This window comes from Pelecanus crispus, chromosome 15 (assembly GCF_030463565.1).
Source record: "Pelecanus crispus isolate bPelCri1 chromosome 15, bPelCri1.pri, whole genome shotgun sequence".
Taxonomy (NCBI): Eukaryota; Metazoa; Chordata; class Aves; order Pelecaniformes; family Pelecanidae; genus Pelecanus; species Pelecanus crispus.
The window spans coordinates 9,337,390-9,363,293 of NC_134657.1; the positions used below are offsets into that span (position 1 = coordinate 9,337,390).

At 59.5% G+C, this 25,904-nt stretch overlaps 2 protein-coding genes across 2 annotated transcripts in view; one reads left to right on the forward strand and one right to left on the reverse strand.

The window, feature by feature from the left end:
* The first annotated feature begins 3,141 nt into the window (after positions 1-3,141).
* Positions 3,142-13,998, forward strand: ARHGEF16 (Rho guanine nucleotide exchange factor 16). The gene is made up of 14 exons (XM_075721480.1): positions 3,142-3,702; positions 4,367-4,418; positions 4,972-5,141; positions 5,732-5,788; positions 6,311-6,471; positions 8,014-8,166; positions 8,798-8,927; positions 9,631-9,705; positions 10,828-10,920; positions 11,600-11,754; positions 12,124-12,333; positions 12,737-12,810; positions 13,300-13,401; positions 13,859-13,998. The coding sequence occupies exons 1-14, from the start codon at positions 3,142-3,144 to the stop codon at positions 13,996-13,998; spliced, it is 2,133 nt and encodes a 710-aa protein (XP_075577595.1).
* Positions 13,999-17,768: 3,770 nt separating this feature from the next.
* MEGF6 (multiple EGF like domains 6) overlaps positions 17,769-25,904 on the reverse strand; it is a 104,312-nt gene continuing 96,176 nt past the window's right edge. Inside the window, exons 28-39 of the mRNA XM_075721539.1 lie at positions 23,855-23,983; positions 23,406-23,534; positions 22,627-22,758; positions 21,492-21,620; positions 20,755-20,883; positions 20,448-20,576; positions 20,173-20,301; positions 19,516-19,644; positions 19,305-19,433; positions 18,655-18,786; positions 18,087-18,134; positions 17,769-17,836 (exon numbers count right to left, since the gene is read on the reverse strand). Coding sequence (XP_075577654.1) covers positions 17,769-17,836; positions 18,087-18,134; positions 18,655-18,786; positions 19,305-19,433; positions 19,516-19,644; positions 20,173-20,301; positions 20,448-20,576; positions 20,755-20,883; positions 21,492-21,620; positions 22,627-22,758; positions 23,406-23,534; positions 23,855-23,983 — 1,412 coding nt within the window. The remainder of the gene's footprint in view (positions 17,837-18,086; positions 18,135-18,654; positions 18,787-19,304; positions 19,434-19,515; positions 19,645-20,172; positions 20,302-20,447; positions 20,577-20,754; positions 20,884-21,491; positions 21,621-22,626; positions 22,759-23,405; positions 23,535-23,854; positions 23,984-25,904) is intronic.

The window sequence follows — 25,904 nt, forward strand, 5'->3', positions numbered from 1 at the left end:
GAAAGCAGGGTCTTTGAACTAACAACACGCATTACCCAACTGATGAATGGTCTCCGCTTCAAAAAGTCATTCATCGTGATCAAATGATGGTATCCTACATACAGCATAATAGCCCTTCCCTGGAGTTTGCCATGTAAGGGTTTCAGTCTTAGCTGAACTCTTGAGCAGAAACCCTCTGCCTCTCTGTGACGGCTGGCAACCTTTCTCCTTATTAGCCCCGGAGGGAAAGGGAAAAAAAAATCTATCGGATAAGAAAGCTCTGATAATAGAGTGATTGTCAGGCAGGCCTTAGAGAGAAGAGAACAGAGTCTTTGAAAAGAATATTGCTGACAAGTGGACTTTGTCATCCAGAAAGCACTTGAGCTTCACCATAAACCAGCGAGAAAAAGGCTCCATTGGGGGGGGGGGGGGGGGCGATCAGAGCGGGGGCAGAAGAGAAGGTCAAGGAAAAATCTGTTCCCAGTAAATAGAGAGAGCACTGTTGAGCCCGGCCGTGCTGGGCAGCCTGGGCGGCTCTCGAGAGCCTGACCCTCAGATCCTCTCGCCCGCGGCAGCTGCAGCTCCTGGCAGAGCGCGTGGTGCCAAAGCACCCGAAGCGCCCGTTCCTCGCACCTGGTGCCAAAGCATCCAAAGCGCCCATTCCTCGCACCTGGTGCCAAAGCATCCGAAGCGGCCGTTCCTCGCACCTGGTGCCAAAGCACCCGAAGCGCCCGTTCCTCGCACCTGGAGGGACGCCCGTGGCGGCCTTTAACCGCGGAAGGCGCGAGCTGCTGCGGCGAGCCTTCCGCCTGCCTCAGGAACAGCCCCGGCCTGCCCGGAATAACTGGGTGCCTGCTGCTGTCGGACCCTGGGACGGCCGCGGCGGTGGCTTGTCCCCGGCCAGCACGGCGGGGGGACGGTGGCAAAGGACCCCGCACCCTTCCGTGGCCTCGGTGGAGAGGCTTTCGGAGCGGGTGGTCCCGAGGGGCTCCGGGGGCCGGGAGAGGCGTCGTGGGCAGCACCTCCTGGTCAAGAAGCGGTGAAAACTGATTTTCCGTGTGGTTTAGCTCGTTGCTGCTCGCTCCCGGCCCCCGGGAGAGCCCCCCGCCGCGCCCAGGTCCCTGCGGCCCCGGGGCTGAGCGGCCCCTGCCCGCCGCGGCCCCCGGCCCCCGGCACCCGGTACCCCCGCCCCGGCCCGCCCCGAGCGGGGAGCCCGGCCCGCTGAGGGGGGCCGGCCCTGCCGGGGCCCGCCCTGAGCCCGCCCTGAGCCCGCCCCGGGCCCGCCCCGCCGCGCTGGGCCCCGGGGGCCGCTGTAGGTGCTCCGGAGCGAGGGGCGGCGGGGCCCGGCAGGCCCCGGTTCCTCCGCCGCTGCCCCGGGCCGGGCTCCGGGCGGAGGCGAGACCCCGGCGGAGGCACCGAGCAGCCGCAGGCGCCGGCCCGGCCCTGCCCCGGCCGCGGGGTCTTCGTGCAGGTGCGCGCTGGGCGGGGGCGGGGGCGCCGGTGGTGGGATCCGTGTGCGCGTCCCGCGGGGCGCGGCCCGGCCCGGCCCATGGCACCGGGATGTGGCCCACGGCGCCGGGGCATGGCCCATGACACCGGGGCACGGCCCACGGCACCGGGACGCAGCCGGGATGTGGCCCACGGCACCAGGGCACGGCTCATGGTGCCAAGATGTGGCCCACGGCACCGGGGCATGGCCCACAGCACCGGGACGCGGCCCACGACGCCGAGATGTGGCCCACGGCACCGGGGTATGGCCCATGACACCGGGGCACGGCCCACGGCACCGGGACGCAGCTCATGGCACCAGGGCACGGCCCACGGTGCCGAGATGTGGCCCACGGCACCGGGACGCAGCCCACGGCACCGGGGCGTGGCCCATGGCACTGGGATGCAGCCCACGGCACCGGGGCGCGGCCCACCGCCGCCGTGTCCCCAGCAGCCGGGACCCAAAGCACCGGAGACGCGGGTTCAAGGCCCAGCGTAGCGACCCAGCGCTGCTCCGCCGCTGGCACCGGGGTCCCGGGGGATGTTGCAGCACCCAGCGCCTCTGAAACCGGGGGTGCCGGGCTCTCGGTCTTAGGGCTGCCACGTAGCGCAGGCTTCCGCCTCGGCCAGGACGGGGTTAGGGGTAGAATGCAGCGCTTCGCCCATCCGCAGGACGTTTGGCAGGGCTCTGGCCAAGAGGCGTGTGTCCTTCGTCCAAGGACGGGAAAAGAAGCAGCGTCTTGATGAAATGAGCTGTTGCTGATGGGTCTGTTTGGTGCTTCTGCCCGTCGTTGATGCTGGGAAATAAGTTCAAGTCTTGGTTTCTCTTTCCTGGTCCGTGGCCTTTGTAAAGGAACAGCTCGGAGACGGCGCTGGCGTGCAGTGAGATCTTGGCTGAGAGAAATTAACCCATAGTTTTTCCTCAAATTGTCTAACAGGGTAGGCAGTGGGCGTAAAATGCGCTGGCAGATGTTTGTTCTGTAGGTGCACGTAGGTGGTGTGGCACAGAAGGAGACGAGTAAGCCTAACCCCGACCGAGGAGCTTTCGGGGCTCGGGCAGGTGTCTGCACATCGTGTGGAGCCGCTCCTCGGGGCGGCTGGGGACAGGTCCAAGCTTTGAGGAGCACGGGGCTCGTGCTGAGGTGCCCGCTGGGGTTTGCACAGCACGTTGGCCCCGGGGAGGTGGAGGCCAGGAAGGTAAAGGCCAGCCCTGGTGATCCGGGCTGGCAGGACCCCAGTCCCCGCAGGGGATTAGGAGGGGACACGGAGGTGCGGCAGAGGAGAAGCGGGGCTCGGCGGCGCTCCAGGCCTGCCCCGGTGTGCGAGCCTGTGTGGTGCCTGCTGCAGGGCCCGGCTGCTCCCCAGCGCCTGGCCGCATCCTGAACCGCTCTGCCTGAAGCCGGGCGTAGACTTGGGGGCCACCGGCCCCTGCGCAGCGGGCAGCCCCGAGAGCTGCGTGGGCAGTGAGAGCATCGCGAGCAGCTGGGTGGGCTCTGCCTGCATACAGCGCCCTGGGAAAGCGGAGGCTGGGTCCTGCATGGCCCCGAGGTTCCCCGTGCAAATCGGCACGCTGGCCGCGGCTAAGCGTAAGTGCCCTCTGCCTTACTGGGAAAAGTTGTTCCATCTGTCTGTCTGTCTGTCGTACGCAGCGTTCTGGTTCTCTGTGCCGCTGCCATGTCTCGGAGCCCCCCTAGCAGCTCTGTGGATGACAAGACCTTTCTGCTGGAGTACCGATGCCACCCCGTGCGGCCGGAGCCCCCCAGCCCGACCTCCCCACCCGGGAACCGCAGCTCCGCCACGGTGCCCGACGCCGCCTCGCGCTCCGCGATGGGCTCTCCCACCTCAGCCGAGCCCCGCCGCATCATCCTCAGCACCGACAGCCCGGCCGCGCTGAAGGTGGGAACCCAGCAGCTGATCCCCAAAAGCTTGGCTGTCTCCACAAAGACCAAGAACAACCCCTCCCGGCCCCTGAGCTCCGGGGCAGCTGTGTCGAGCCGGGAGCCCCTGGATCCCTGCCTGAAGCGGGCGTCCGTCCCCAGCCTCTCCCTGGAAGCGGAGGTGGAGGACGACGGCGGGGGCACCCTCAAGCGCAACCTGAGGAACATGTCCTACCGCGCGGCCATGAAGGGCCTGGGCGCGGAGCCAGAGCCGGAGCCGGTGAGCACCGTCCCCTCGCTGAAACCCGTGTCGGAGGAGGGCAGCGCCCTGCCTGCCCGCAGTCCCGGCAGGAACAAGGTGGGTTTTGCACCCGCTGTCACCCGCTTGCTCTCGGGCAGGGATTGAGCCCCCCCGCTTTCCCTGGTGATGAGCTGCTGCCAGGGGATCTGCAGAGCCTTTTTCCTGCAACGCTGGTCAGTTAGAGAGCTGCGTGAGGCCAGCGTGGAGCTGGCAGGCCTTGCTGAGCCTGGTGACGTGACTTGCGCCTTGGGAAGCCTGCACGGCAGCAGCACATGCTGTAGGTCCCCAGAGAGCCCGGAAATAGCTGACATGGCTTTCGTGGGGAGTGTAACTGGCTTCTCCGGGGCTCCCGCTCGTCGACGGGCAGCTGCGGGCGTGTTTGCAGGGTGGGGCTGGCCGGGTGTGTGGCTCCGAGGTGGCGGTTGGTTGTACACAAACATGGGTGAAGCAGGTCTGGGGAAAAGGAGACGCCGGTGCAGGCAAAGTCCGGGTGTGAGACGGATTGATGTGAAAGGCAGTGACCCTGGTAATGCAAGGTGAAGGCTGAGTCACTTTGGTAAGGCAAACAAAAGCTCAGACAAAAATCAGGCTGAAAGAACAGGGTGGTGTTTGCTGACTGGCCGCCCAGGTAACTTCTCCCCTTTCCTGAAGGAACTGGGTGCTTCCCAGGGCCGCAGAAAAACAGTAACGGCAGCGCGTTCTCCTCTTCTTCCTCTTGCAGAGAACCTTTGGGCGGAGGCGGATGCAGAAGCGTGGCGGCTCGTTCAAGGACCGTGAGTGCTGCCTTCCGTCTTCCCGAGAGTGCCGGCTCCAGCGTCCCCCGGCCTTGCGCGGCACCGGGGCGCTTCTCAGCGAAGCGCAGCCCTGGAAGTCCCTTTGCCACGAGTGCTGCTGCTTGTCCCTGGCCTGGGGCGATGGCTTTTGCCTCCGTTTCCCCACCTGCAAGAGCAGCGTTGCAGCCCTGCTTTCCCGCTCCCCGGGGCCTGGTGACGCTCAGGCTGCGGCTGTGCCCGCACCTGGAGCGCTCCCAGCTTTGCTTGCTCTGGGCAAACACGGCAGAGCTGCGCGCGCCACGCTGGCTGCGACAAGCTGTCGGGCGCAGGAGCTGCTGGTTAATTGGCACCAGGAGCTGCTGGTTAATTGGCGCCAGGAGCTGCTGGTTAATTGGCACGGTGCAAAGTCCAGCCTCGGTGGGGAGGCGCTGGCCCTGGCTCGCCGGCGCTCGTAGCAGGGCTCTTGGCCGGCGGGGTGAGGTGGCGGTGGGAAGGGAAGCCACGGGCCACAGCTGGGAGAGGCTTCGCTGACCTCTTGCCTTTCCCTCTGCAGAGCCCCGGCTGTATCAGGAAATCCGTGAGAGAGGTCTGAACTCTGTCAGCCATGAGTCAGATGAGGATTTGCTGGAGGAATCCATCCCAGAAGAGCAGTCCCCTCCGGATGCCGCTATCGTGGTGCAGAGCTGTCGCCCGGCGCAGGTGACCTGGAGCCAGCTCCCGGAGGTAGGGGCAGCAGCCCAGCCCAGAGGCTCCGAGAGACCCAGCTTGCCCTCGCCACGGGCTGCTCCCGCGCTCGTGCCACGCTGCGGCACAGCTGCGTGCGTTTTAAAAGCTCTCTGAGCTGCCAAACAAACCGCGAGCGGATAATTCTGCAGCGTTAGTCTTTGCAATGGGATGTTCTGGGACCGTCCAGCCCTGCCTGGGCCACACAGGCTCCTGTCCAGGCTCATCGGGATGCCGGCGGAGCTGCTGCGGTTGTGCCTGCGAGGAGTTTACCCACAGATGGGGGGAAGGCGGGTGCTCTGGCTGGGTACCTGGGCTTTTCCATGCTGGCCCTTGGGAGAGTAATCCGCTCCTGCCGGGCGGCATCAGCGAACCGCCGTGGGCTGCAGAGCCGTGGGCTGCGGAGCTGTGGGCTGCGGAGCCGTGGGCGGCTGCCGGGCGGTGGGAGATGCTGCCATGGGCGGCTGGCAGGTTGTGTGTGTTGCGTGGGTTGCGCGGGGCCGGGCAGGGCCCCAGGCTGCACTAGAGGGCGTGCAAGGACCGCAACGCCTTGGCCACCGCGCATCCTCACCCCGGCCTCTCGCCTGCAGGTGCTGGAAGCGGGCATCCTGCAAAAGATATCCCCCGAGGAGCGCAAACGGCAGGAGGTGAGAGCCTCGGATGTGCCCGGGAGCGCAGCATAAATGCCGAAGGCAGCGGGGACACTGTGACGTGTCCGGGTCCGCTCACCCTGGGGTCAGCTCGGAGCAGGGCTGGGTTCGGGCTCGGGTTCGGGCTTGGGTTCAGCTCCTGCGTACGGGCTCCGTGGTGCTGCTGCTTCCAGCAGCTCTGGGACGGGGCAGTGCTGGGAGGGCTCACCTGCATGTCCTGGCGGGGAAGCAGGCAGCTCCTTTGGATGCCGATGGGAAATAGCCGCTGGAAGGGAAAACATCTTAGGGCCGTGGCTTATGAATGAATGAAAGTCCTAAAAAATGCTGAAGTTATTGGGGTGGGCCAGGCAATGCATGAGATGAGGGAATGCCGTACCATCGTTTCCAATGCAAAGTCGTTTCCAGTGGTTTCGTGCCAACCGGATGTAACTAAGACATAGCGAGTTTCAGTTCACGGCCTCGTTTAGTCAGTAGTAATCCAGTTTGTGTTGTTACATCTTCCCTGCCCTGCTTTTCCAGGCGATGTTTGAGATCATCACCTCCGAGTACTCCTACATGCACAGCCTGAACGTCCTGGTGTGCCACTTCATGAGGTCGGAGGAGCTGAAGGAGACCATGACTCAGACGGAGCACCACCACCTCTTCTCCAACATCAGCGACATCCTGACGGTCAGCAAGAGGCAAGTGGGGGCCATCGGCCTGGGGTTGGGACCAGGCGGGCCTGGAGGAGCGACTCTGGAGCTCCATTTATTTGCTGTGTGAAAACGACCATCCCTTGGATTTGTTGAAGGCACTGAGACATCCCACCTATTGCCCTTCTTCCTAGTGCCTTGTGGCACAGCACACACCCCGCAGCGAGCTGCGCCGGCTTCCTGCTATTACATGCTTGGGACCTGAATGTCTAGTTGAACAGTCTGTTACCCTGACGCCCCATTTTGTAACGGGTTTTAAATCGTAGAATCATCGAATCGTTTAGATTGGAAAAGGCCTTTAAGATCATCCAGGCCAACCATTAACCTAACACTACCAAGTCCACCACTAAACCAATTAAGGGTAGAGTAATAATTAATTTCATGTTTCCTGGTTTGGTGGCTGGATTATTTTTTAATGAAAGTAAAACTAGGAATCAGTAGGGTTGGAAAGGAGCACTCAGATCATCAGTCCAACTGTCACCCCAACACCACCATGCCCACTAAACCATGTCCCCAAGTGCCACCTCTGCCCGTTTTCTGAACGCCTCCAGGGATGGTGACTCCCCAACCTCTCTGGGCAGCTTGTTCCAATGCTTGACTGCTCTTTCCGTGAAGAAATTATTTCCAATATCCAATCTAAACCTCTCCTGATGCAGCTTGAGGCCATTTAATGGCAGTGCTCAGACATGCAGCTGCAATCGGGTACCAAAAGCTGGCCGAGCCCCGTCCCTGTGCCTGGGACGCTCCTGTTTGCCTGGAAACTCCTCCTTGGGTGTCCTGGCGCTGCCGCGAAGGTGGTGCCTCCTTTTGCCTCTGGGCTGGCGAGACGGGGCAGGTGGAGCCGGCAGCGCTATGGCTCAGTCGCCCGGCTCCAGCCTGGCTGCGGCGTGGCCGAAAGCGGGGGCCGGCGAGGCAGGGGCGTGGGGCGGCCGAGCTGCAGCAAGCGGCTGCTTGTTCCGAAGCACAGGCCGGGGATTGCTCGGGTGCCGAAAGTGAAACTGCGCCTTCAAAGAGCTGGCGTAAGTGTGGCCTCTGCTTCCTGGGAGGTGGGGAGCAAATGCCTCGGGAGCTGGTGCTCGGGGCAGCCGGCGAGCCCTCTCCGTGTGGGAAAGCAGCGGGAGGAGAGCGCAGACGGGGCTGCGGCAGGCGTGGGAACTGCTGCGGGGGCGTTGAGGGCTTGCGGCTTCCCGCAGCTGGGCAGAAGCCGCCCTGATGGGGCAGAAACAAATCTGCCCGGAGAGCTAAAGCGGAGGAGTGATTTCGTGCGGGAATGGAGGAAGCCTACGCACCTGGGGACCGGGGAGCTCGAGAGCTGCGTTCCCCGTCTCTGCAGCGGAGCTGGGAGCCGCGCTGGAGATGTGGGTGTCTCAGCTGCGCAGAGCTGCCCCTGTGTAGAAGGGATCCAGGGCCTCATCTCCCCTGGGAAAACTGGGGAAAAGTTGCAATGGGAACATTGTTAAACATATATTTGTTTGGTTTGTCTGGCCCTAACGAGTCATGTTGTGAAAGTCTTTGAAATTCTCTCCTTAGCTTCTTTGAAGACTTGGAGAAGCGATACCAGGAAAACTTCCTAATGCCTGACATCAGCGACATAGTGGAAGAGCACGCCTCGAACCACTTCAATCCTTATGTCAGCTACTGCTCCAATGAAGTCTACCAGCAGAGGACACTTCAGAAGCTGCTGTGAGTACCGCTGTGCGCTCAGGCCTTGGGCTTGCAGAGGAGCTGCTGTGAGGGGTCTCTGGGCCGCAGGGGTGCTAGCTGGCTGCAGACGGGACCGTGACTTGCACGTGGCTCCCTCAGCCTGTGGTTGCGTCCTTTTCCCTAAGGAAGGCTGTCTCCTTCCTGAGCAGAGTTCCACTTCTGGACCCCAGCGTGTCTGCGTGGGGTGGTTGGGACGTGATTTGTGCTGTGCTGTGGGAAGGGTGAAGGGTGGGGATAAGCGGGGGCAATGCTACCACACGCTCAAGTCAGACGGCGCTTGCCAAGGTCAGAGCACGTATGGGGTGTGTTAGGGACCTCTGCGGAGGCTGTTCGTCTCCAGATCATACTGGTGGTACAGGTCAAGTTTGTGTCCGCTGTTGGTACACCTACGGCTTTACGCACCTTTTGGCTGACTCAACATCTGCAGGTGCTTTTCCATCACCTGCTAACGGATCCATCCATTCCCCGCCCCAGCGGTGTGCTCTGAGCTCAGCCGGTGAGCACCAGCGGCAGTGCCGTCACTGTGCTGCGTTTCTCGTGCATGGAAAGCTACTGGAAAATCTTGATAACTGAAGGACAGCGTTAACGGAGGTTTCTTGTCCTGTTCCAGAACCACAAACCCCTTATTTAAAGAGACCTTGAAACAAATTGAAAGGAAACCAGAATGTGGAGGCCTGCCAATGATATCGTTTCTCATTCTCCCTATGCAGAGGGTAACACGGCTTCCTCTGCTCTTAGATGTAAGTAAGTCACATGGTGGCATTGCTTCGCACCTCAGAAGAGGTGACTGTTATTCCCTTCTTTGGTTTGCTGAGCCCAGGACAGCCTTCTGCTTGCGCTCCCTCTGGGAGCTGAGGCTGGGATGCCCGAGCCTTTATTCAGGATTTAGATCCAGAGCGATCTGCTTCTTGTGGGTGTCAGATGTGCAGCTTAAAGCCTTGTGAATAACGCTGTGTGTCTCGGCGCCATCCACCTGAGTGGCACGAGGTTCTTCCATGCCCCATGCTGCGTCTCCATACCCAGGGGTGGTGACACGAGCGTCCTGGTCCATTAATGGTCGGGTAGCCCAGGAAGGGAAAGCAGGTCTTGCACAAGCATCACTGAAATCCGGGACTTCTGGACCCAGCCGCTCTAAACAGCAAAGCTGCTGGACATGGGATTTCTAGTAACCGCTCCCAGTCTGTAATGGGCTGTGGGAGCGAGGGCCAGCGGGATGCCCGGTGCGCGGGGTGATGGCCGGGCACGTATCCGCTGTGAAAGCCCCAGTGGAAACGAGATTCGCAGCTCCCAGCACTGTGAAACCTCGCTTTGACCGCGTGCCTGTCCCGCTGCCAGCCTGACCGTTGGGAACGGCTCGAGCGCGTGTCACATCCCGAAATCCGGGCTTGACGCGCAGTTCTGTGTCTTGCAATGTCACTAAAGCGTCTTATCTTGACATTCTAGACCGTCTGTCAAAAAACAAAAGCATGCACTGCAGCGTATGGAGCTGCCAGCAGAGCTCTGAAAGCCGTCAGCAAGGTGAGGCCCGGCTGCCAGCTCTCCACCTTTCCTCCTTCCAGCGCACCGTTCCGTCACTGGCCCCCAGCCTGCCATTCTGGCCTCTGGTTTTCCTTCTTACATTGGTTCACTCGAGATTTCTCTGCTCCAAATAGCTGCTGGGTGTACACATCTTCTCCCTTGCTCACCTTTTTTACTGATCTCATTTTTTCCTTTTTCTTCTCATCTTTTCTTCTTTCCTCTTTAGCCCATCTTTTGTCCTTCCCTTTGGTGTCATCTTCTCTGTTGGTGCTCTCCCTCTCAGAACCTCCCTCGAGGTGATAGTGAGCTGCAACGCTTATTTGCCTTGGTTTTTGGAGATTTAGGCAAAGTGCAGTAAACAGAGCAAAGAGCAAAGGGTAGAGGAGGGATGGAGCAGCGGCGCTCGTGAGCTGTGCGCTGTTCGTGCTCCCGTGTCTCATCTGCCTTCCCATCTGGTCATCACTCACACAAGGCGATGCGCCACGGAGGTTACGGCCACCAAAGCGCCGGTGGTGGCTCTTCCTTTCGTCCCCCTAAAGAGCGGCTCTTGGCAGCGTGCTCCTGCCGCTCGTGGTCTGTCCCGCTCGCTCGTCCGGAGCGGGACCGAAGTGCACGGCCCCCCGGCCGCGCCGGGCCGGACCGCCCTTCCCCGCGTCGGAGGGGCGGCTGGCAGAGGTGCTCTGCTCGGGAGAGACGGTGCAGGGGCCAGGACCTGCCCTCGGCAGCGCCAAATGTGGCACTGCTTCACCTGCCTGTGGGTTCCGTCCTCCCCTCTGACTGTTTGACTGCTCATCCTCCTGTCTTCACCTCCTCTCTTCAGACAATTAATTCTTCTTTGCGTTGCTCCTCAGTGAAGCTCGGTTTTGGTGTGGCTTTGCTTTGGTCCTTCTCCAGGCAGAGACAAAGTGCTGCCTCTCTCCTGGAGATCACTCGTGGTGGGAGAACCTCCCGCTGCCTTTCCCCAAACGTGGGGATCCTCTTGGATCCTCTGCTGGGACTCGGCTGTTTCTCCCGCTCAGCTGCCTGACCCTTCGCCGGCAGCACTCGTGCCGGTGCAGAGGGCAGATGGGCTCAGCGTCTTGCCGTTCTCCGCTTCCCTTCTCGTGTTCTTTCTTTTTCTAGCTGGTTAAGAACTGCAATGAGGGAGCTCGTGCTATGGAGAGGACAGAGCAGATGTACACCCTGCAGAAACAGCTGGAATTTGGAAAGAAGAAGGTGAGAACCTGTGGGGGAAAAAAAATAATCTTCTGGGGTGTGCTGTTAGAGTGGCCCAGCCCAGGCATGTCGGGCCTGTCCTGGGAATCCTTACAGGAAGCCTTGACCAGCTGGAGCATCGCTGCTGCCACAAGCAGCGTCACCATGTCACGCCCACGGTGACCATTTTTTTTTCTTGCTGTTCTGACTTACAAGTTTCCGGGCACTCGCCCTGCCAGCTTGGAGGGTTCAGCAGAGTAGTCCTGGATAACCCATGCTCCCTCACAACCCCCCACTTTCTCCTCTGCCTCGCTCTGTGCTTTCATCTGGTGAAAGCTGGACTTTCCAGCTTTCCAGAGGAGGTTTTACCTGGGTGGATCAGCTGGCAGGGGCTTCGTCTGTCTGTAGGCGGTCAGATGTGGGCAGCTTTCTAAAGGGGTGTGGTAAAGCCTTGACATTGTGCCCCACTGCTGCGGTTCGGGGGCTGCGTCTCCGGGTGTGCTGGAGCGGGGTGTACGGCTGCTCCACTTCCCTGCCTGCCTCCTGGAAAGCCTCCTGGAAAACAGGTTTAAAAGCGTTTGATGTGTCCATCCCAGCTGACCCCAGGGTCCGCTGCGAGTTCAAATACAGGTTCTGGACTTGACTTTGCCTGCCGCTTGTGAGACAGCAGTAAGTCAGACTCTCCCTGTATGCCTTTCAGCCTTTAGCGCTGATTTCTGCTTCCCGCTGGCTGCTGAAGCGGGGGGAGCTGTACCTGCTGCTGTCGGAAGAGGCGGGCATCTTCCGCCGAGGCACCGGCAGGCTCTGCTACCTCTTCTTGTTCAACGACGTCCTGATCATCACCAAGAAGAAGAGGTAAGGCTGGGGAGGACCCCATCCTTTCCCTACATAACAGCTGGGGGGATTAAAATCTCAATTTCCCAAGTGGTGCGTAGCCTAAGAAATTCTCGAGATTTCCCTGTTTTGACCTTTATTGAAGTGCCCCTTGTTAGCTGGAAGGGAAGCGCCCAGCTCCACAGCCCTTGGCCTTGCTTCTGTTTGTGGGTGGCCGGCAAGTCCGCAGAGCTGTGTCCCAGCCCTGGGCATCGGCTCGTGTCCTCGCCGTGACGGTCACCTCGGTGATGCCCACCGAACTTCACGTGCTGGGAGGCAGCTCGGTCCCCGCCGGCAGCATCCGCTCTGCGGCTGTGCGTGGCCGAGGTGCCGATCCCGTCTTTGCCGTAGCGAGGAGAGCTACACCGTCATGAACTACGCCATGCTGGACCAGATCATGGTGGAGAAGATCAAGAACATGGACCCGCCTTCCCCGCCTCCCAGCAAGACCGGGAGTGGTGGCCTGGCCCGTGGCCCAGCCAGCGGGTACCTGCTCCGGGTGGTGATGGAGAAGGACAGCGAGGGCAGGCGGGAGGAGATAGTGCTGTCGGCAGAGACGCTGTGAGTGGCCTGGTGGGATTTCACAGGGTGCACGTTCTTGCTTGTGGGATAAACTGGTGCCCTGGAAGTCCCCGAAGCTCCTGTGAAGCACCCTTTCCGTCCCCGTGCCTCCTCCCAGAAAGGGGGTCTGCACGGGCTTGTCCCCTTGCTCCGTTGCCTTCTCTCTCTTAGATTTCCCTTGTAATTCCCATATAATGCTTCCCTGTGCACATTAAGCAAAGTGGCTGGGCGATGTATAGCGCTTGTGAAGTATCTTTATGTTGAATGCTCTGAATGTGATGCTCATTCAGGCTGACTTCCCTCAAAAGCCTTCCTCTTTCCTGCTGGGAATTTCCCAGCTACTGCTGGCAATGCGGATGCTGAGTCTAAGGCTTTCTTCATAATGTGGGCTTCCCCTCTGCAGGAGCGACCGGGCCCGGTGGATTGCTGCGCTGATGCACAGAGAAAAGGAAAAGCATGACACCACTCCCAAAGGAGGTACGGGCATGCTGGAGGCCAGGCCCGGCTGCGCGGGGACGAGCGGTTGCGCTAGAGCCGGAGCAGGTGCAGGCACGGGTTTTTACCCCGTTCTCATCCACTCCTGCTGGAGAAGGGGCTGAGTATGTGTGTCGATGGAGAGAGCTCCAGGTACCACACCTTGCTCGTTAGGAGCTGCCTCCTGTGATGTTATCAGTCACAATAAGCCTTAAATTCATTTCTTAGGAGGCACAGTGAAATTCCAGGAATGCCTTAGGCTGTCAGTAAGAAGAGATTTGCCTTCTCCTTCCCGTGTGCTTGGAGGGGGCAGCAGGAGAGATGAGGGGCAGGAGGGGAATGGAGCACGGCTTGCTGCGGAGCCCCGGAGGGGTGGGCAGCCCAGCTGGGTGGGAGCAGCGTGCCCAGCACGGGGGGGGCACTGCTGAGCAGGGGTGCCGGGCTCCGGCTCCCGGCCGTGCCTTCTCACGGGGTCCCTGCTGTCCTCTGCAGATCTGAGCCAAGTGGAGATAACCCACGCATACCTGGCTAAACAGGCGGACGAGATTTCCCTGCAGCAGGCGGACGTTGTCCTGGTGTTGGGCGGAGAGGATGGTGAGTGTCAGCAAGCGGGGAGCTGCGGCCGGGGAAGGCTTACCTTAGGCGGAGCTATGGTGGGGGAAACGCTTCAGTGACCCCACTGACCTGGGATTTTAGCAATTCTTGGAAGCTTCCAGGAAGCCCTAGCCAGTGCAGGGTGCGTGTCGCTGGCTGGTGCTGTGGCCCAGCAGATGCCAGCGGGTCCCCGCAGGCTGTCGGAGGTGGCACTGCTGCGGGCAGTTACTTACTGTGGTGCTGTGCGCGGGCTGTGGCTGGCAGCCAGCAGCAGAGACCTCAGCATCGATAGCAACAACCTCAGAGCAGGCAGGAAATCGGAAACCTCCTCCCCTGCGAAGCTTTCCCTCGCTGGCCCCTCCGTGGGAAGGGGAGCGGTGCAGCCCTCTCCTTCCACGCGCATCCCCAGGAGCAGCGGCCCTTCCTCCTTGCGTGACCGGCTCTGTTCTTCGCCTAGGCTGGTGCTGGGGTGAGAGGCTGAGGGATGGAGAAAGGGGCTGGTTTCCCCAGTCCTGCGCTCGGCAGATCACCAGCCGCACGGCCGTGGAGTGCAACGTCCGCCGGATGGAGCGGCTGCGGATAGAGACCAACGTGTAGGCTTACAGCCACGGAAAGACGCCTCTGTCGTGACTCATTTCAGGGGTCTTCAGCCCTCTGCGGACTGAGCCCGTGGGGAGAAGGGAGCGGGAGATCCTTTCTTCTTGAATATCGTTTATCTTAAGATCTGCCGCCTGTGACTGCTCATCGTTCAGGAGCGGTCTTTGTAGCGGCCGTGACAGCAGCTAATTAATGTGAGACCTGGCATCCGACTGCTCCTGGCCAATGTATTAATGACCTGGAAGAGGCTTCCAGAAGCAGCCAAGGTGTTGGCTCAAGTTGAAAAGGCTGCGGCTGTGTTCTGGGCTCTGTGAAGTGGCTCGTGCTGCCGCCTCTTTCCCTGCCGACGTCTGGGCCGTTGCCTGCTGGCAGCGGCTGCACCCCTTGCGTGGGAAGACGGGGCCATGGGGAGCGCGTACCTCAATCGAGAATTTTTAAGACCTTAAATCTGGATGCTGGGCTTATTCCTTGACCCCGTTTTTCCCTCCTCTTTCTTTTTTATTCTTTCCTCCCCCCCACCCCTTGTTCTTGGTTCTTTTGAACACCGTGCTGTGCCCTCGGCAGGGTGCGGTGATGCCCACCGCCTTTCAGTCCCTTGCCAAAACAGCGGATGCCGGAGGCTGGTGCTGCTCTCACGGAGTCGGCTCTAGGGCCAGAAGTGGGATGCTCCAGCCAGAGGGAAGCGATCTGCGAGTCCTGCTGGAGGAGCAGGCCAGGAGCATGAAGAAGAGCAACGCTGCAGCTCCCGGCTGCCCTTCCCGTCTCCCGAGGCGGGCAGGTGGATATGCCCAGGCAGAAGGTGGGGGCTCAGTCCCCTGGGAGAGGGACGCAGGCGCGAGGTTCAAACCCCGTCCTTCCCGAAGCAGAGCGGTCCCCCCTCCTCCCCTTCTCCCGCAGGATTAGCACCGAAGAGGGCCGAGGCAGGGTGGTTCTGTCACAGCTGAGCAGTTCGCCTCCGGGTTTTTCATGAGTCAAATGGCTGATGCGGGAGGGCCCTTGGGGCGGAGGCAGGAGACGGGGCCGGGCAGCTCTGCCTGCTGGCCTGCGAGCCGCAGCCCGTCGCACCTCGTCGCAACGGTGGCGACCATTTCGGGGTGAGGCGGCTCCGCGTGCCGTCGGGGTGTGGATCCGCAGGGGCAGCATTGCCGTAATGTGTCTGTTTTGATTAAAGGATTAATTGGACTAACAATAAATTCACGGATCCCAATGAAACACGTGTTCTCCTTGCCCGCAAGGCAACCGCGCGCGCCGGCGGCAGCGCCGGTCGGTCCCTGCGTTAAAGCTGTTGGCGGTGGCGGGTGTCCCTGAGCACGGCGGCTCCGCGTCGCGTTGACGCCAAGGAGCCAGGTTTCCCCATTACAAGCTCTAAAAAGAAAGCTTCAGTCTGATGGCGGCATCTTTCTGGCCTCTGCTTGTTCTCGACATAGGCACATAGCGGGAACAGAATAGCTGACTAAAAATCTGCTGTCAGTGGCAGCACATTTCAAGTGTAATTGACTGAGAGAGACAAGATAAAGAGAAATTCAGTGAGGCTTTCTGTTTATTTCTCATAACTGTGGAAGAATTAGAATCTTTCATCAGTGCTAAACTAGAGGAGATGGGATCCCAAAAGAGAGACACTATAGCTGCATGAAAAAGGAAGCAAACAAACTGTATTAAGAAATACTAACAGGGGAAAAAAAAAAAATCACAATATAAAAAATATAGGTACAGAGTTGCTGCATTCCCACACTCGGACGGTTTACTCCAAGCAGATACTCTGGGAGGCACGGAGCTGCAGCTCGGGCTTTCACGCTGTAATGGGACAGGACCCATCGCTCCCAATGCTTAAAGCTGGGCGAGGTTTCCGTGCTCTCCTGGAGCAGGGCCATCGGGGCTGAGGGCTCTGCACCTCAGTGCCGGCGGGCAGCAGGGGCTGCCGGTGGGACACGCGGCACGGTGGCATCGCTGGCCGGCTCGGTGGCATCGCTGGCCGGCCCCAGCTGCCCCCGACGGCTCCCCGGTCTTTAGCCGGCCCTTTGCTCGCCCTGCGCAGCCCGGCTCGCCGTGCTCGGTGCAAGGGCGCCTGGGGAGGGGCTGCTCGCGTGCCGGCGGAGGCTGCGTTTGCTTTCCAAGCGGCCAAGGAAATAAATAGAAACCTTCGTCTCATGCAACGGTCGCTTAAAGGCAAATGTAACAAAACATATGATTGTCTGGAGAATCGGCAGCAAGACTGGCAGGATTGGTCAGGGTCGTTTGGCACATGGACGACATCTTCCTACTCCCTGGTTATCGCTCATACAACATACAACCTTAATTACACAAGTTTGGTCCTTCACTACATACTTATATTAACATTATTTCTTCACAATAATGATATCTAATGCAAAAAATACTGTTAAGGAAGAAATAAAATAAGAAAAGAATTAGCAAAAAATTACAAGTTATATACAGATTAAAATAAATTCCGTCAGGAAAAGAAACAATTCTTTTATTATTTTCAGTTGGCCCCTGTGGGAATAATTTAAAGGCCAAGCGCCTGGGCAGGGCTGTACTGCAGCAGCAGCAGAGGCAGATGTGCCGGGACGGGAACGTCCCGTCTCCTTCGCAGAGACTGGGTTCTTTTGACATTGTCAGCGCTCGGGCTCCGCTCGCCCGAGAGCTTTGTGCAAATGGATGAAGGGGCCTGGCTGGGGAGGGCTGCAGGTCCGGGAGCCCGGGGCCCTGGCGCTCCCCGGCGCTGCAGGTGGCAGCCGAGGCTTTGCGCTGGCTGCGCTCGCTGCCGGCGCTGCAGCTGTGCAGCTTCCCGGCAATTCCTCCGGCCTCCATCCCCTTCCCAGCTCCTGGGGTCAATGGGGAAAGAAAAATAACACCGGGTCCTGGGCTGGGGTGAGAAAACTTAAATGAGGATTTGCATTTACCGGACCATGCAAGAGCTGTGTGTCTAGCCACACAGTATCTCTGATTCCTACACCTAATTTCAGCTGGCTTTTTTGGTGGAGCAAACAACATGGGCGGCTCAAGCGGGCCAACATACCTCTGGTCTGGAAAACCAGCTCCTGACCCCCTGCACGGCTTGCCGAGTGCAGCCGGCACTGTCAGCAAAGAAGCCATCGCCTGTCGCTGGAAATGCAAGCCCGGGCACTTGGCTCGTGCCGACAGAGGGTTGGGCTGCGCGCCCCGGCTCTGCAGGGACGGTGTGGTAGCCCAACGGCTTGCCCCCACGGCAAATGATAATTTACAGTAAAAGACCATTGCAAATTCAAATTAAAAAAAAAAAAAATTCAAGTGAGGTGGTACTTCTACAGGAGGCTTGATCTCGGGGGAGCTGGGCACGTTCAGCCATCAGTTCTGACAAGCCTCTTGTACAGCTTCCCATAAATATTGGTGCATAAATACCTATTTTGGCCCATCGTTTCAGCCCCCTCCCCAAGCCCAGCACCCAGAAGATGAAGGCCAGCAATTTGCCACAAGCTACCAAAGCCTGCTGCCCGCTGACCAGAAGCAATCGCTTCCGAACTGTTCCTGCTGCTGTCTGGCCGAGGGCACACGCCGGCGTGGGCATGCGTGCTCTCGTGGCATGCCCGGAGGCCAGCCCGTGCCGCCGTGGTGAACTGGTTCCGCTCGGCGCTTCAGCCTCGCTCAGACAACTCCAAACGCAGCAGCAGCGCAGTCGGTCAGGCAATGATAACCGCTCACGTGGCTCGTAAACAAGTTTGTTAAATAGCTCGTTGGTTTTTCCAGGTGGCTGCGTGGTGGCACCGAGGGAGCGCTCCCGGCGGCCGCAGGACCTAGTGCTTGACCGGCCGGAGCCCGCTCTGCTGCGACGGTGACGCGGTGGGCGCCAGGGGCTGCGCAGCTGGAAGGGAAGCCGGGAGAGGTCAGCCCGTGCCGTGTGCGCCATGTCGGCTGTGGGCAGCCCGCGGCTCAGGAGGGGAGATGCTACAGGGCTGACCCCCGGCGCGGCATCCGCCCTGCTCCCCGCCGGGGACGGCATGAGCCAGGAGTGCCCACAGCCTGGCTCTGTTGCTTCACACCAGAGCGGGATTTTTAGGGTGCTGCCTGCAGCGTGGTGTGCAATAGGCTGCTTGTCGGGGTCCACTACTGACCTGGGACTGAGGAGGGGTGCTCGGCCGACGGCAGACGAGGCGTGCCACCTGCAAAGCAAGTCAGATCGTCCTGCCACCCATCCCTGCAGCACCGCTGCGCAGCACCCACGGGGGAGCCGCTCTGAGCCAACAGGTGCAGCCATGGCTTGGGCAGAGCTAAGGTGTGCGTTCTTCCCGCCGTGGTCGCTGCACAGGATCATTTTGTTCCAGTGTGCCCAGAAAAGAGTGGGCTTTGTGTCCTGGCTCTACCACGGGCACATCTGGGGTTGGCTGGCTGAACAGCTTTATTTTCACAGCACTGTCAGCACGCAGCCTGCGTTTTTATAAAACCTCCCCACGGCTGGGGTGACAGCGGAGGGCCTTGGGAAGAGGCAGGTGCTATGTACGCTATGTTAGGGGTTTTAGCTGATGGCACCGCTACCGAAACCGCCCCCCAGGGCAGGAGCCGCGACACAAGCACGGGTACCGCAGCATCCCCCCCGCACCCTGCAGCAGTTGCTTGTGCCTTGGGCTTCCCCCGCCGTGTGCACCCAGCGGTACTCACTGTGGCACTGCGCCGATACGTTACCTTCCCGACACGTCGGTCCCGTGTACCCGTTCAGACAGAGGCACTGGCCGTTCTGAGCATTACAGTAGGAGTTGCTGGGGGCACACTGGCAGGGCAGGCTGCAGTCCGGGCCGTACTCGGTCGGCCGGCACTCTGGTGAGGGGGCAGAGAGGGGCTTAGGCTGGGCAGCCCGCTCCTGCGGCCGAGCAGAAATGCTCAGCCATTTCCCGCTGTGCAACAGGCTGAGCTTGCACTGGAGGCTGAGTGCAAGATAAGACAGAGAGCTTTTTGCCTTCCCCCTGCTCCCAGCCTGCTCCTGAGCTCTGGTGATCCAGGGCATCAGAGCATCCCAAGGCCAGCAAGGCGTTCCTTCTGCATTCGACCCTCAGCTTTTTGACTCCGGCGAGCTGAATAACGAGGGCACTGGAGGCTGGGGGAGCATTTGCATTCAGATCCGACTACAAACAGAGGCTGGAGAGGTGACTCCCACTGTTCAGCTGTCCTCTTACTCTTTGAGGGGACACGTGCAAAACAAAAAGCCCTCTTCCATGCGAATTCAGCCCCAGCAAGAGGAGTTTTGCATCCATTTTAGGACTGGGCATCTAGCCTTCTGTCAATGCCCCTCCTGCACGGTCCCCTTTCTCACCTTCCCAAGCTGTGGCTCAACTCACCTGAACCGCACTTGGGGCCGGTTTTCCCAGGGGGGCACAGGCAGCGCCCCGTGGCTGGGTCGCAGGGCGCGTTGCCGACGCAGTCGCAGAGCTGCTGGCAGCCCTCGCCGTACGTTCCTTCCCTGCAGCCTGTTTTGAGAGGCACACGTGCTACGAGAGTGCGCCTCGGGATCCTGCCCGTTTCTCGGGAAGCAGGAGGAGGACGGGGTACCTGTCTGACAGCGCTCGCCACGGAGCCCAGCAGGACACTGGCAGCGACCGGTGGCCGGGTCACAGCCTGCTCCGTGCTCACAGTCGCAGCGCTCCCGGCAGCCGGCTCCATGGAAGCCCGGGGGACAGCCTGGGATGGAGCGGGTGGAGAGCTCATTAAAGCACGGGTGGGTTGGACTCAGGCTGAGCTGTAGGCAGGCTCTGCAGCAAAGCCTCCATCAGCCCACCAGAGAGAAGCAGCGAGCCTTTCTCGTGGAGAAGTGCCCAAATGCACGCAGTTGTTCCGGGTGGCCCGGGGCAGGGCTACCAGCTTCCCGCAGCGAGTCTCAGTTGCAGAGCGCAGCGTTTCAGCTCCAAAGCATTTGCTTGGCTACCCAGCACTAAGCTGCGCAGCGGTCGCGTGCATGACCCTGGAACGGCACCTCTGCATCCAGTGGTCTCGTGCCGAGAATAGAAATTACCGTCTCTGCCACTACTTCTGCTACCCAGGAAGGGATCGCGGTGACACCAGTAAGAAAGGAAGAGCCCATCGGTGCAGGCAGCCATGTGTGCGACTGCAGTGGGTCACACCTTTGTCCTACGGTCCTGCTCTCTGGATGAGCTTTTGAAAAGATCCCCCCCTCGCAAAGCCGAAGGTGTTTCCTCTGCCACAACTCACTGTGTTCACACAGGGGCCCGTAGTGGCCCGCGGGGCAGCGGCAGGCTCCCGTCCCCGGGTCGCAGGTAGCGTTGTGCAGGCAGGCGCAGCGGAGCTGGCAGTCAGCACCGTACCTTCCCGGCGGGCATTCTGCAGGGAAGATGCAGCAGCAGAGCTGCTCAGCGGCAGAACAGGCACGGGTGGGGATAACAGAAACTGCACCCAATATGAAACAAACTGAGCGAGCTCCACAGCTACTGGGCCAGCGCGGGACAATGCATCCAAGTCAGATTTACCTAATTCGCAGGATTTCCCCGTCCAGCCGAGCGCACACGAGCAGGAGCCATCGGCTGCATCACACAGCCCCCCGTTGCGGCAGGAGCAGGTCTGCTGGCAGCCCGCCCCGTACCGGTGCTTCTCGCAGCCTGTGGGACAGGAGGAGGTGGCAGCAGGCACGCTGGCCGCGGCGGGCTTCGGGCAGGAGCACCCAAGCACAGGCAGAGGCCTCAGGGCAAGGCAATCGGCGCCCACTCAGGACCTTTTCCAACCCTCTGCCTGAAATGCCTGCTTGTCCTGATGCGCCACCCTGCAGCTAATACTTACCTTGCTCACAGGCAGGCCCAGCTCTTCCTGGTGGGCAAACGCAGTCTCCGGTGACGGGGTGACAGGCAGCGCCGTCCCCGCAGGAGCACAGCCGCGCACAGTCTGTGCCGTAGCGACCAGCAGGACATCCTGGCGGGAGGAAGACCTTGAGCCGCCTTGGTCACGCCAAAGCACAGCTGGCTGCGTTTGTAGGCGAGGCTGGAAGGACTTTGCAATGGCGCGTGAGCAAAGCCATGGGGCCCGAAGGGAGTTTGCCACCCTGCACAGTGCGACTGGCAGACCGGGCAGAGAGCTTTTAGGTTTCCTTCTGCTGGATGAGCAAAGCATTTTTAGCAGCGAGACAGCAATACAGTGACACAAAGGCTGATGTGTCAGGCCTTTCCTAGTGGAGAAACCGTTTTGGCGCAAAACAAACGGAGCAAGAAAATGTTTCCGTGGCTAAGACCGACAGAAAACGAGATCAGCTGCAACTGCATTCCCGCAGTAAGGCTGGCACTACGCACGCCGGCCTCCGAACTGAAGCGGGGAGGGCGTTGCTGACAGCACAGGTTGTGAAGCGGGACAAGGAGCTCTTTATCTGCCGACGGGCCGCCGTGGGAGTCAGTCACTGCAATGCTGCTCATCTCCCGCAGGGTCAGCAACCCGGCTGTGTGCAGGATTTGCACCCACCTCCGCTCACCTCCCGCTGAGGAAATTCCTGCGAGCTCATGTCCCCCCCGGCTGACCCGGGCACTCACCGATACTGCAGTCAGCGCCGATGTAGCCAGCCGGGCAGTGGCACATCCCTGTGGTAATGTCACACAGGCCCCCATTCTTGCACTTGCATGGCCTTTCGCAGTTACGGCCGTACCACCCGGGGGAGCATGCTGCGGAAAAAGAAGAAACAACGGCCTAAAAAGATGAGAACAAGGTCCAAACTCTCTGGAAAAACCCACCACGTGGATTCACGCAGCCATTTCATCAGAGAGGAAGCAGACAGCTCTGCTGGAAGCGGGTTTGTGCCAGGCTGGCACAGCCGATGGGTTTCTGATCTGCTTCATAGCGCAGAGCTGCTCCAAAGCACTTAGGAGGCAACCAGCTAGAGCAATGCGCCAAGGGCACGCAAGGCACATACTCACATCCCTCGGCGTGAGCCAATGGTGTCAGCTGTGACCCATACATCACAGACATCACAAGCTCCTGCAAGCCGTGCTCAGGTGCCTCTGCCCTCCCAGCAGCACCCGCTAAAGCGCAGGAACGCAACAGCTCACTGAGGTGCTGGCTGTTTAGCAGGAGCCAAAGAAAACCCCAGAAAGCACTTTTAAATAATCTCATGGAAACAAGCAACACCACCAAGGAGCTTCGGACCGTTCAGAACCTCTCTGCTGAAGATATAGCTGGTAAGTATCCCACAATGCAAAAGAAAAGTGGCAAAAAAACCCCCGTGAGTGCACATGACAATGATGTGTTGGTTGCATGAACTCCTACTTGCAGATTAGTCAGCGAGAGACACGACAGCGGTCAGAGCCTCTCGTTTGTGTGCAGGGTCAGGCTTGGACAAGGGAGCAAGAAAACACTTGCCTGGACAGCCGCAGCTCCCGAGCCGTAAGAGCTGGGCAATGGTTAAGAACACAGCAAAGCAGGCCTTGGCCAAGCCAGTGAGGACAAAGGCGACCACCGGCAAGAAACGAGGCAAGGCAACCAGCCAGAACCTCTGCTTTGAAGCCACTCCAGCGAGCTGGCTGCTCCCCGAGCGGTCAGCCCAGCACGTCCCCCGCACTCTGCACCGGCACCGCTGGCGCTCCCGGCACCGTGCTTTCAGGACGAAGCGCGGCCTTGGGCGGCAACCTGCAAAGGTGCGTGAAGGAGAAGAGGAGCCGAGCGCGGACTCACCCAGCTGGCAGGTGGGACCGTGGAAGCCGGGGGCACAGACGCACGCCCCGGTGACGGGGTGGCACTCCTGGGTGGCTCCGGCACACTGGCAGATCTGAGCACAGCCCTCACCGAAGGTCCCTGGCAGGCAGGCTGGCAGCAGAGAGGGCACCAAGGCGACTCAGATTCGCGTAGCGGGAGCTACCCCACCCCTCTGTGCACGACTTCTTTCCCCTTTCTATTTGAAGCCAGGATTTAGGAAGCCTCTTACGACAGTGAAAGTTCTCTGCCACCCAAAAAGCAAAGGGAGCCACACACAAATGGTTCCTTGACTCCAGGGAAGACTTGGCTTGAAAAGAAAACCAAGTCCTTGAAGGCATTAGATGCTTTTAGCAATGCTAGCCCTACCTGCCCTCAGATTCCCGCAAGCTTCCGTCCCCACACACACAGGCATCGCAAATACACCCCTGTCCCCTGGTTAAGGAATGCACTCATATGCCTCTGTCTCTTCCAGACTTGCTCATACCCACAGGAGCTCATTTTAATACTGATTTATTGCTAATCCTCTGGATAAATACATAGCTCTGATTTCCCACTTGGCTCCCTGTGCTTTGCTAACATTCTGCGGGCATGCACCCAGCTGCCAAAATGCGAGTCGCTCCTTGGCGCAGCTCGCTGGTGGGGTTTTTTTCTTGTTTTTGTTTTTTTTCTCCCCTCTATTTTATGTAGCAATTGCTTGACCCATCATGTTCCCAGTGCCCGTCAGCAGAACTGTAAGAGGATCACTCCCTTCTCCGTACATTTTTCACATCCAGAGCCCGTAAAGCCCGGCGGGCAGCCGCACCGGCCGGTGATGTGATCGCACGGCACTCCCAGGGGACAGGCGCAGCGGCTGGCACAGTTCTTCCCGAACGAACCCGGCAGGCAGGCTGCGGGAAAACAAGCAAGGAGATGGGAGTCTCCTGATGGGATTTCAAGTTGTTGTTAGTGCCCGAAAGCCCTCAGCACCCGGCTGCAGCATGTGGTGCTGAGCCAGGGCCCTGCCGCAGCGGCCAGCTAGACAGCGTTTTTTTGCAGCAACCCAAATGCCTCTTTCGGGGCAGGCTGTCAGCTCCTCAAAAGGTTTTGCCACAGTTTCTAAGTCTTACTAAAACCAAAGTTTCTCTCCTTCCCAGGCTTTGGAAGGAGCCTCAGATTCCCCTGAGCCGCGGTGCAGGGGCGTCGGGCCGCCGAAGGGGTGCTGGCTCACCTTTCTCACAGCGCCGGCCCCTCCAGCCACGGGGGCAATCGCAAGCGCCAGTAACGTGATGGCACGACACGTTGTCCCCACAGTCGCAGTGCTCTTCACAGCGTGCCCCAAACAGCCCCTCTGGACAAGCTTGAGATGCAAACATGGGAGAGACGACAAGTTACACAAACAAGGTGACCTGGGTCTTTTTTCACCGCAGTTTCTGTAGGCACACACTTCACTTTATTTATGTCCCTTTCATGCCTGCCAAGCCAGAGCAGTGCTCTGACAAGACCGGTGACATCTGCCAGCCCGCAAAGGTATTATCACTCTGGCAAGTGGTGCGGCTGGAGCGAACGGCCCCACTTGCCTGCGGTTCCGCAGCGATGGGCAGCACCAGCCTGCCAGCGCGGGGACCGCGGTCCCTCCCACGCCCCACGGCACACATGGCACGGGAAATGGCTGCACAGCCCAGAGCTGAACGCATGCCCACTGCCCCCGCGCGCAGGAGCATGCGTGGTTCAGCAGCATCGCCAGGCAAATCTGCTCAGGGTACACGAGCGTGAAGTGTACCACTGGCGGTCACCTAATTCAGTGCGAGTGTCTCTACCTGTGCCACATGTTCTCAGAAGTGCTATTCCTGGCACTGTTTAATGAGAGCTGGGCACCAGCACAGTACATTTTAATCACGGCAGCCATCGTTTAGTTTTGCTGCTGCTTCTGCTGTCATAGATGCACCTGGTTTCTAAAGCAGCTGCAAAACAAAACGCGTGCAGTACCAGCATTATGCAGAGGTTAGCACTGCAGAGGCAAAAATCCGTGAGCCTAATTTTCACTTCTGCCTCACGAATGAACGCAAGAAAATCAGTAAGTCCCCGTACAACTGTCCAAACAGGTTGCTTGGCCATGCAAGGGCCAAGTTTGGACACGCAGGAGCGTGGCTGCACTGTGCACAGCTGGGCAGGTATTTGCACATAGATGCAGTTTGAAATACAGCGCTGTGGGAAGCCAAGGAGAGGATTCTAGCCTTTTTTAAAAAAAAAAAAAAAAAAAATTGTATAATTTCTGCATTTGCGGATAGGTGTTTTTTAATTAATTTATACTGAAAGGCATTATAAAAGTGAACCTGTGGGTGAGCTCAGTGCAAGCAACTGCGAGCAGGGTGAGGCAGGAAAAGTCGCCGGGGCGACGGCCAGAACCACAGGGGCACCTGGAAGCCAAAGCCTCCGAACGCCCGTCCTTTGTAATCACCTCCACCCCAGCACCTTAACGCTGCCTCGCGACGGGGCCCTTGCTGCTTGGGGGGGTCTAGGAGTGGGGTTTTGGAAGCGTGTGACACGATGCTGGGAGGGGACGATGTGCCGGAGGATGCGGCAGAATCCCGCTGCTCACCCTCGCTCCCAAGAAACCTGAGCGCGCTGTGACAGGGCTGACGGCAGACACAGCTGCGGTGGGCAGCCCCCTTATGCCAGACTTAGGGAACTGGGGGTGTTCAGTCTGGAGAAGAGGAGGTGAGGGGAGACCTCATCGCTCTCTACAACTGCCTGACAGGAGGGTGCAGTGAGATGGGTGTTGGGCTCTTCTCCCAAGTAGTTAGCGATAGGACGAGAGGAAATGGGCTCAAGCTGCGCCAGGGGAGGTTTAGGTTGGAAATTAGGAAAAATTTCTTTACGGAAAGGGTGGTCAAGCATTGGAACAGGCTGCCCAGAGAGGTGGTGGAGTCACCATCCCTGGAAGCATTCAAAAAACGGGTAGATTTGGCACTCTGGGACATGGTTCAGTCTAGTCTACCCTTGATTGGTTTAGTGTGGACTTGGTAGTGTAGGTTAATGGTTGGACTGGATGATCTTAAAGGGCTTTTCCAACCAAAGCAATTTTATGATTCTATGATTCTATGACTTCAGCTGACAAGTAACAGCATCGGCCTTTTACACCGTAATATTAGGAATATGCCAGGCTGAGGTGCCATGACCCCTGAAAGGGAAGCAGCTTGCTGTGCTGGTAGTCGACGAAGTCCCTGCTGCTGCTCTTAGTAAGGCAATAGCCTTTTCAACACTCCTCATAGCAAAGG